Below are 10,457 nucleotides of genomic sequence, written 5' to 3' on the forward strand. Positions count from 1 at the left end.
TTATTTGTCGTTATAATTGAATTTTTTTTTAAAATTTTTTTTAATATTAGATAATAGCAAATATCCATATCATATGATTAATACAAGAAAAAATCTATTTTTTTTTTAATTATTATTTTTTTTTCTTTGTTGGATATCAAGAGTCAAAGTCTTCTTATGTGAGGCAAATTAAAAACCCATTACAGAGGTTGGCCTAGGTGGTGTCATATACATTATATATCACACCATTGCCTTTTCATTTGAGGCTAAAGTTTTTCAATTTGTTTAATCAGTTCATTGAATACTTTTAATATTAAATTGCCATTTTCTCACTAACCTCAATAAGCACCTTCCTCTTCTGTATCGTCGATTAGTCAAAGGGCAAAAAAAAAAAAAAAAAATGTCTCCTGTGATCAGAACTAAAAATATTTCCAGCGACGTTGAGTGCTTGTGACGGTGGGATTTCCCTTAGTGAGAGAATTTTAGGACTCATTCGATAACTGCTTTTGCTTATGTGTTTTTTGCTTTTGTCAGTGTATTGTAGCGAAACAAAATTATGAAATGGCTGTCATTTGAATAGTACTGAAAGCTATTGAAAAAAGGCCAAAATCAAAAGTATAAAAATGATGATTTTTATTGCTTCGGCAATGTAGCAAAACACTGTTTAAAAAAAAAAAAAAATTTCCTTTCTAAAATGACATTTTTAACTATCCATTCAATTTTTCAAACTTACAAAACTTTTTACCAGATATGCTTTTACATTTTTGCTTTCAAAAATCCTGTAATAAATTTGCTTTACCAAACAAGTTTCAAAATAATATTGAACACACTCGAAAGCATAAACACGACTTCTACTCTGAATTGAAGTAAAAAATAAAAAAATAAAAGAAATTGCCAGACCACCCCTTAATTTCGGTTTTTTCTTAGTCTCGGTTATTGGAAAACTGAATTGAAAAAAGTCCAACATTGCTTCCCCTCTATGGTTTATAATAGTGAGACTGAATAGGATTTCTTCCATTGTTATGCTTATTAATGTTCTAAATTTTTTCATATCCACCTTAAACTGAATTAAGAGTCCCTTAAATTGCGGAAGTTATAATTCCATAATTTTGCTTGCTTCCAATTCCTTTTTGCAATCAATCATATAGGATCTCTCTCACACATACACAAATTTATGCATTATGATCCTCTAAGTTAAAACTTCTCTACATTATCTTAAGTTGAATCTTAAAAACTTTGACACATGGTTTTTATTACAGATCTACGACTCATAATAAAAATAAAAAATAAAAACAAAAGTTGTTAAATTGATGAACAGAGAAACGTCTAACGAATGTTAAACTTCTTCAACTTTCTACTTTTCTAAGAATGTTAAAACTTCTTCAACTCTCCATTTTTTCTGGTCTCTTATGCTTGAAGCTAGTGGGTTCTTCATAGATTGGTACAGAATTAATGGTGAAATTTGTAAATTTATGGTGATCATCGGTGAGTTTAAACCCTAATTTTCAATTTCGATTGAATAACTTGTACTTAAACGGAATCAAATGCAGTTATCAACTTGCTGTAATCAACAAGTTATATATTTAAAAGAACACAATTATCTTATTGATTTAAATAATAAAGAAATAAAAAATAAATAAAAATTGAACAACCTCGCTTTATTTCCGGTGGGAGGAAATTGGAAGGAATAGAGTTCAGGTTTAAACATAAAAAAAAGAATTAGAATAGAGAAAAGACAATAAAAGGTGAAGAAATCGGAGATTCTAATTGCATGAGATAAAATGATAAAAAAATATAAATAAAAATTCAAACTACTGTTTTTCTTACTCAAAACATTGTCGCTTCAAGCCTTTTTTATTACTAAATTATGTGAATCGTTGTCCGCCCTAGATTTAGGTGAAATGACACATATTAAAATGATAATAATTCAACTTAAGACGATGTAGTAAGATTTTAACTTAGTGAATCCTAATCCACAATTTATGTACTTTCTGATGGCATAAATAACAATATCCACATGTGGGAATGGACCCACCATTAAGCAACACGAATATGAAAATTTTTTAGTCGACTGATATATAGATGGTGCAAATAATGCACCACCAGATAAGAAAGTACACAGATTTTATCAGCTTTTAGAACAACAGCGATACCAATATCTTATTTTTAGGATTAAAAATAATTGGAGTTTTTAAAACTTGAATATAGAATGCATGTTCCATTTTGCTGGTGTGGAGTCAACCAACCAAAACATAACCTAATTTATTGTATTAAAGCTACTTATCCTACAAGGTCACGCCATGGCAGTTCAATTAACAATTGATTTAAAGCCTAATTTACCTGAAAGTAGTATTTTTTTTTACCTTTGCAAGGAATACAAACACGCACTCACTTTGCCACTATGGGGATTTGAACCCTCGACTTTCAACCTTAAAAGGCGGGGAAGTATCATTAGGAATGTCTGCACTATTTTTGTAGAGTACTTTGTCATTCTCATGTTCAGTGCAGTAACTTTATAGGGGGTTGGATTGGGTCTTTGACAGCTTTTTCAGGAAAATGTGAATATGAACATGTTTATAATGATGGATTATCAATTTCATGCAGCGGAAGCAGATTGAATAAGGAAGAACAACTGCAGGGTGATTGCACTGAAAGCTGAACCACACATTCAGTGAGTGTGGTTGCCCCATGAGGATTCCCCTGGCCTAGCCATGTCCCAAGCTTTCGGAGATTTTCTGCTGAAAAAACATGGCATAATTGCCATCCCGATGTCTCTTATCGCCGTCTAACTTCTAAAGACCAGTTTCTTGTTCTTGCCACTGAGGTGGTAAAGGGCCATTTAAATGAAATAGTGATTTTAAATGCACTTCAGTACCACAAAAATGCATAACCGCGTACATATTTCATATGGATCACATTGCAAATTGAGACATTTCATCTTAAAGAAAATGGCACCAGGGACTAAATTCTTTAAAATGGTGTTGATGTAAGACAAAGATTAAATCTAGTTCAAAAGCTTGTTTTCAAATGTTTATTAGTAGAATAAAATGAACTTGTCTCGACTAACCATATGTCAGACTAATTCAGGTGTGGGATGTGCTCGGTAACGATGAAGTAGTGACAACTGTGTCATCAGCAGAGAGTGAGAGCAGTGGTGTACGCGGCTATCGCTGCGTGGGAAGAGAAGTTTCCCTCCACAAAGAGAGATGATTGCACTGTGGTCTGCCTCTTCTTGCAAATGAAGGAATAATATCTGTTGCTCGTGGAGACTTGAGTGTGTAGCACATCACATAGTTGGGCACTACACTAACATTTACTTGCAAAGACCATGGTGCACAATCTGTGCGAAGTAAAGAAAGCAACAGCTGTATATTGAGTTATTGAAGCAATAATGACATTAACTCACATGTTGCAAGTGAAAGTAAATAGAGTGTTTGATTCATGTCAAAGTATATAAAGAATCAGAACTGTTCCTTCATTGTAATTGAATACAGTGATTGATTCATGTCAAAGTATATAAATTGTATAAAATCTTTGCTCAGAATTAAATAACTAAAAGCCTCAATTCAACTGGAGTGTCAAAGTATTCTTCTTTTCTTTTGCAAAAGGAAAAACAGTAACTCTTCCTTTAATCTGTTGCCATAATAGCCGCATCCCCATCACAAGAAAATATTCGAAGATCAGGTTGATTTGTCGTTCTGATTCTCCTCTCCAAGCAAGTCATCGTATGTAAGATGGCACCCGTATTCTATCATGAACAGATATGTGTTTCACTTCAGCATTGGACTGTTCGAGTTGTTTTCCATAGGGGGGACTAGCTGTGCACCATCTAAAACAGTGGCTGTAGCTTTATCTGTTCGAGTTGGTTTTAGAAGAAACTTCTTTATTCTGCACCAGTGCTTGCCTGATGTTCTGCTGCTTGAATTGTTTCTACAAAATGGTGTAAAACAGAAAATAATAATAAACATACAAATAAAAAGCCAGCGGTTGCCTATAAGAATATGAGGGGAGTCATGAAGCATATTGCAATTGGACAACACGAGAAAGGTCCTAGAGATCTTAGTTCAAAGAAGTGAGAAGTCATGGTGGCTATGTTATAGCAGCAATTAGAATGAAATTAAAAATTAATAAGGTTCACATGCTGTTATTGCTATTGCACCGTCATTACGGCTCAAATTAGAGGTAATGCAGGGACAGCAAGATGGCACCAAGACCACATGAGCAGACTGGTGCATGAATTTTCCAACCCAGAGCCATGAAGTCATGAACAAGACAGAGCAGTCTGGATTCTGGTACCATCTATTGGTTCTTGGTTTTTCCCAATCCCAATAGACCCTCAAAATTTATTAGATGTCCACAAAATATCAAATCCTCTTCTCGAGCCACGATACCGGGATTAAAATGCAATCATTTTGAGGATTCAATGCTCCTTGAACAGAATGCACCCAAAATGCTGCATCATAATATCATATATGCTCCAATGCATGCATATGTATCTATATATAATTGAAAAAAGGAAAGCAGAAGCAGTCTCATTGTCAAGTGCAGATGGTTGGATGAGGATTTTTACATTATACACAAAAGGTATCGTATCACACCTCAAATTCCTTCCCTTTTGTCATTAACTCTTTGTAGGCATTTGGCTTGTGTGTTTTGAGGATGTTCCATAACCACCTGACCGAATGCATTTGCCATCAGCTGTCTTCTGACCTCCACAAGCCTGAATTGCATCCACCTGCAATTATACATTCGAGTGCATAATGGAATAAGCAGAATGGAGAAATAATGGTGCAAGGAAGGTTTTAAGAAAAAATATTCAGTGGAATTTCAAATAGTCAACAGCTGGAATCCTCCGTACACAAATTAATGTAAAGCATTAAAAAAACAATTTTTATAAGAAAACAAACAAATATTATGCTCACAGATATTACTATATCGAACAAACTTAATAAAAAAAAAAAATGCATTTTCCCTATATGACTTGAGCAAGAACTTTTTCCCCATTCTCTTTTTACCTAAAGACATAAGGCATGTGTTCATTGTTGGCACCATACCAGGTATGATTTTCTTCTTTCGAATGCTTACAAACATCCAAAACAAACCTGCACATGTCAAGAATGCAACAACAGTCGGTTCTCAATCATGAACTCTGTTCCCCACAAATTAAAATGAAGGAAAATAAAATTAAGAACCCTCTTTCACCATTCTATAGATTTCAGGTTTAACTGTTTAAGAAAAGTAAAGTAACAGACACATAGGTGATAAAAATGTTTCTCTTAACTGGTGGGAACTGCCGGAGACTCGGCAAAGATGAAGACAATGCTGAAGACATAGGTTAAAGAATGAGGAATTACTACCTCCAGCAAAGGATTTGTTTGATCCATCCCAACTGATGTGAACATCATGTAAAGTTAGAATTTGAAAGAAGAATCTGGCAATCTGCAGTACACTTGGATCAGATTATCTGAAAAATTGAATCAAAATAGTTACAATCAAGTCGATTAAATAATAATGAAAGAATTGTCTTATTAGAAAAAAAAGCTAATATCAGAGGGAATTGGAAATTTTGAATAATTAATTTGGGTCGAATATCTAAATTCACTATGAAGATATGATATATTTCAGAATTACGTGCATCTAAAATGCATGAATAAGGATGGAGTACCGTCCCAAATTATACAAAGATGATATTTAACTCATAACATTCCCAAATCTTAAATGTGATGCACAAAAAGCAAAGGTAATTCGTAAAGGCAGAGTATCTCACAATGCCAAACAACAAACTCATATAATTAAATCTGTGAATTAAGAAGTTCTAAACTTAGGATAAAACTTAATTGGTCTTTTGTGATGCTTCTTTGGACAAGAGTACTGATTTCTTTGATTCAATACTTTGTAGGTTGAATTCTTGTTTTAGGCGTCTTAAATTCAATCATATCAACAGATATTGCAGAGAGAAATCGGAATAGTGATAATTTGAACCTTGATAATAGGCAGCTTTGATTATCGACCCCCTTTAACTTGCTACTGATATCCTGTCATCCACCAACATAAGGAAAAAAGGAGACACACACAAATATACATACATACATATAATATTTATTGAGAAGTTACCTTTTGTAACATGAAATGGGCACCACATGTAATTTGATGAGACACTAGTTGTAATTCTTCCCATCGCCAGCATGTGCTATTCATTTATACGAACATGTGGTATGCGTGCTATCTTATGCCAATCCTCCCCCCTTCCCTTCTCGCATCTTCTTTTGAGTTGGTCATTACATCCCGAAATTATCAAAGTTGTGAGATTGGTTAGGCTTTGAATGGTGTCTGGAAGTGACTCAATCTTAGGGCAACACCAAATACTCAGTCGTTGAAGAGATGCAAGATTTCCCAACCAATCAGGTAACGATGTCAGCTCTTTATTATTGATGATGTGTAGAGATTGCAGTGCAGGGAGATGCTGTAAGGCCTCCGGCAAATCCACCAAGTTCAAATTGTCAGAAAATTGCAGTCGTTTAAGCGAATGGAGGTGTTTACAATTAATACAATCCTCCGGCGGAGAAACGAGCTTTGGACATCCCTCAACAGTCGAAGCCGTAAGGGCTTGAAAGGACTGCTCTGCCTCAGACATGGATTCAGTTAATTCACGGATACCAAGAGATTGGAGACGTTGTAGTCCTTGCTCTGCCTCACGACATCCATAGATTTCCAGTGAGTTCAGAGAAGTGAGGTTCTGTAGCGACCCTTCCAGGTAGGAGAGTTGCTGATGATTCCTCTGAATTTGAAGGCGGCTAAGACGAGGAAGATTTGAGATTGAATTTAATAAGACATCGCTATCGCTGCATCCCCAGGCACGTAAATGATTGAGTGACGAAAGGCATGGCAATGTCAGTTGAGGGCAAACTTTAATGTCCAAATAGAAAAGACGAGGGAATAATACTACATCTTTTTCTTCCTCTCTTAACAACCTTTCCAAACTTGGTGAACTAGAAATATGAAGTTTCTCCAGAGAAGGGAATTTCCTTCCTGCTGCTCCACCGTGGCCAGAATCATCATCGTCTATGTACTTCGCATCTTTCATCCACCCTATTGTCAGTTCTTTTAGGAAACGCAATCGACCAAATGGTGGAAGCTTTCGACAATTTTTACAACGAAAGAGTGAAACACTAACTAAATTTACCAGCACTGGTTCCCTTATCCAAAGTGGGAAAGAGGTACCTGGATAATTTCCTATGATCACCTCTTTAATATTTGGGTGAGGTTCAAGAGCGTCAAGTACCCGTTCAGCATTTACTGTCAATGACCACTCTGATTCAACTTCAAATTTCCACTGCAATTCCAAGCTATAGATGTTTTGTTTTTCGATTAAATTGGCTTCTCTAGCATCCATCCAATTCTTCACCCTGTCCAGACTTTCAATCGTTAATTTTCCTCCAAGGTTTAAGCCTCGCAATTCACCCAAATGAAAACCAGTCTTCCTATCCACAACGAAATGAGTTAATGTCTTGAGACTGGTTAATTGCCCAATTTTTGGTGCTACTTGTGTTAGCTCATTACAGCCTTTCAAAAATAGATGTCGGAGATTGGTCAAGCGTCTCATGTACTTGGGTAGCCTCTGAAGACTCTCACAATATTGGAGGTTTAAGGTCTGCAAATTCAGTAAGTTACATATTGCGGGGGGAAGTGTAATAAAGTCATTCTTTGAAAGGTTCAAGTACCTTAAATGGATTAAATTTCCAATTGAAGATGGCAGCTTGCTTATACAAGTTCCGCTTGCATCCAAAACTCGTAAGTCACTAAATTTCATGACTTTATGAGAAAACACATTCACAAATAATGTTCTCAAGGATTTGACATTTTCTAATGCTTTGGAGTCATAAACGGATGTTAGGTGATGTGTACTCCTGTTTGGCTTATTCTCTTGCCTTTCAACCTTCATCACATGGCATTCATCTTCCATTATAGATTGAGCAAGATCATGAACCAGATCATGCATCTTGAAACTTTTGATATTGCCAAATTCATCATTCTCCACCTCTTGGAAAAAAGATCTCCAATGCAATTCATTCCATATCTTATTACCAACATCTTCCAACTCCATCGTTCTATTAGATGAAATGCAACCATTCGCCATCCATAAATGAATTATACGATCCTTCTCGATTCTAGAATCCTTTTCAAATATGGAACAATAAGCAAAACACTGTCTACACTCCAATGGAAGATTATGGTAACTTAATCTTAGTGCGGGCATTATGGAGCACTTTTCATCTTGCGGTAAACTCCAAATTTCGCTATCTTTGACATGAAGCCACTCACTTTTTTCATTTTTGAAGCGCAGTAAGCTTCCTAAAGCCTTTGCAGCTAAAGGCACTCCCCTACACTTCTTCACAATCTCCTTCCCAATCTCCTCAAGATCTGGACGGTCTTCACCCTCGTGTCCAAAGGCTCGTTGCTTGAACAATGACCAACAATCATCTTCTGTCAAACCAAGCAAATGATATGGAGGGAGCGTTCCCATAATCAATGCCACATTTTCAAGACGAGTAGTGATGACAACTGAAGAGCCCCTTGATCCAAATGCTAGTACACATTTTATCTTGTCCCACTTTTCTTGATTATCGTTCCACACATCATCTAAAACAAGAAAATATCTTTTTCCATTCAATTTTTCTTGAAGCAATCTTTGGAGATGATCTAGCTCTAAGTCTTCGCAAAATTTCCCAGACACTGATGCTAGAATTGATTTTATAACCCTCTTAATTTCAAAATCTTCGGAAACACAAACCCAAATTCTCAGCTCAAAATGCTCAATTACCCTCTCATCATTGAACACTAGTTGGGCAAGCGTCGTTTTTCCGAGCCCTCCAATACCAAGTATAGGAAGAACGGAAACATCTTGATAGTCACTTGCATGCTTCACCAGCACTTCAACAATAATTTCTTTATCATTTTTTCTTCCATACACATGTGTTTCAGTTAAAAGAGAGCTGGTTTCACGCCATTCAGGAATTCCAACTCGATTCGCCACAACCACCACATTCAAATGAAAATTCCTACGCTCCTCAGCAATTGCATTCAACTTCTCATTAATCTCCTTCATTTTATTCCCAATCTTATGACGAAACAGAATATTGTCTAGAGGAGAATAACAAGATAAGAAACAGCCGCGTACCTTATCAAGAGTTTGGCCTTTAGACTCCTTCAATCGGGCAGCTTCAGTTGCACACTCGTCCAAGACGTCATCTATATCATAAACTGCTTGTTTGAGCTTCCGCAACCAAATCTTGATAGCTTTGTCTTGCAGTTGTTTGAGCTCAGCATCCTCAAGAACTGCCTTGATTGTAGAGAGAGTGCTGGAAAGCTTTTCCATCTCCTTATCAACGCCCCACAGCAATCCAATCTCCCCTTGGATCATAGAGTTCAAATTCTCAAGCACAATTTGAAGAAGTGCCTCTACCATTGTCACTCGAGTATAGCTGATCAGATCAAAGGGTGTGTGTCGTATATGCTCTCAAAATGCAAAATAGCAGAAATGATGAGTTTGGAACTTGGAAAGAGGAAAGTAGTACTACTATTATCATTGTTCATTTTGAATACAATGAGCTATAAAAAGACTCATCTCACCTCACCTGTAGAGTACCTAGCTATAACACCCTCCAATCAATATTGGGCATGTTACTTTCGAGCAATGTATTAATCCAATCACAGCACAAGTCCATCTGGGTGACGTTACCACTGCTCAATGCAGTTGCAAAGTCCGATAATTTGATTCGATGTTCTTACTTTAGAAAGCATAGGCGTCGCGACAGTAGAAGGAAAGGAAAGATTGTAGGCCCGCCCAATATACAAACCAAAATAATTAAATTTGGAATCTTCACTGTTCGTGGGTGGAAAGCACAAAGCAAAGACCAAGGTTGGAAAAGTCGTACAACGTCTATTTTAAAAACACAGATGAGTAGTATACGGCACTTGAACCTTTTTCAATAAAATTTCTATAATTTTTTATCATTTTATTGCAAGATCTCTTTTATATAAATTATAAGAAAAATGAAATTCAAACATATTAGTTATTGGAATTTTATTTCATGTCATGTCAAGTCTTGACCCATTTATTAAACGAGTTACACGTGTCATTTTACTTGCATGATATCATGCTCATATTAAATCATTTTGACATGAATAATAATCGCATTATTTTCGTCTAAACCCATGTAACAAGATTTTAATATCCTAACCATAATTTGTAGTCATAGTAACAGTCACGATATAGTACACTCGGACAAATAGTGGTGTAAATCGACCGAACCAAATGGTTTATGGATTATGCAATGGTATCAAATCCTACGGAGTAGGGAGAGGGGAAGGGGGCAGCATCTGAAGAACTCCCAACAATCTTTTTACATCTATCCTTTAATCGGTTGTTACAATGTAAGAAGAATTGTGCGTTTTATTGCTTCTCAGTCATATTTTTT

General features: G+C 35.9%; 1 protein-coding gene across 1 annotated transcript; it reads right to left on the reverse strand.

Annotated features, from left to right (window-relative positions):
• Positions 1 to 3,434: 3,434 nt before the first annotated feature.
• Positions 3,435 to 9,526, reverse strand: LOC132295294 (putative disease resistance protein RGA3). The gene is made up of 5 exons (XM_059793493.1): positions 6,094 to 9,526; positions 5,337 to 5,443; positions 4,995 to 5,081; positions 4,578 to 4,714; positions 3,435 to 3,909 (listed from the first exon to the last, which is right to left on the reverse strand). Exon 1 carries the CDS (start codon positions 9,443 to 9,445, stop codon positions 6,170 to 6,172), a length of 3,276 nt encoding a protein of 1,091 aa, XP_059649476.1. The 5' UTR covers positions 9,446 to 9,526; the 3' UTR covers positions 3,435 to 3,909; positions 4,578 to 4,714; positions 4,995 to 5,081; positions 5,337 to 5,443; positions 6,094 to 6,169.
• Positions 9,527 to 10,457: the final 931 nt, after the last annotated feature.

Source organism: Cornus florida, unplaced genomic scaffold, assembly GCF_030987335.1.
Source record: "Cornus florida cultivar Cherokee Brave unplaced genomic scaffold, ASM3098733v1 CherokeeBrave_3.0.0_Hap2_Chr02, whole genome shotgun sequence".
NCBI lineage: Eukaryota > Viridiplantae > Streptophyta > Magnoliopsida > Cornales > Cornaceae > Cornus > Cornus florida.

Excerpts from the sequence above, each read along its gene's own strand:
- LOC132295294 (XM_059793493.1), bottom strand. The coding sequence starts at position 9,445 with ATGGTAGAGGCACTTCTTCAAATTGTGCTTGAGAATTTGAACTCTATG.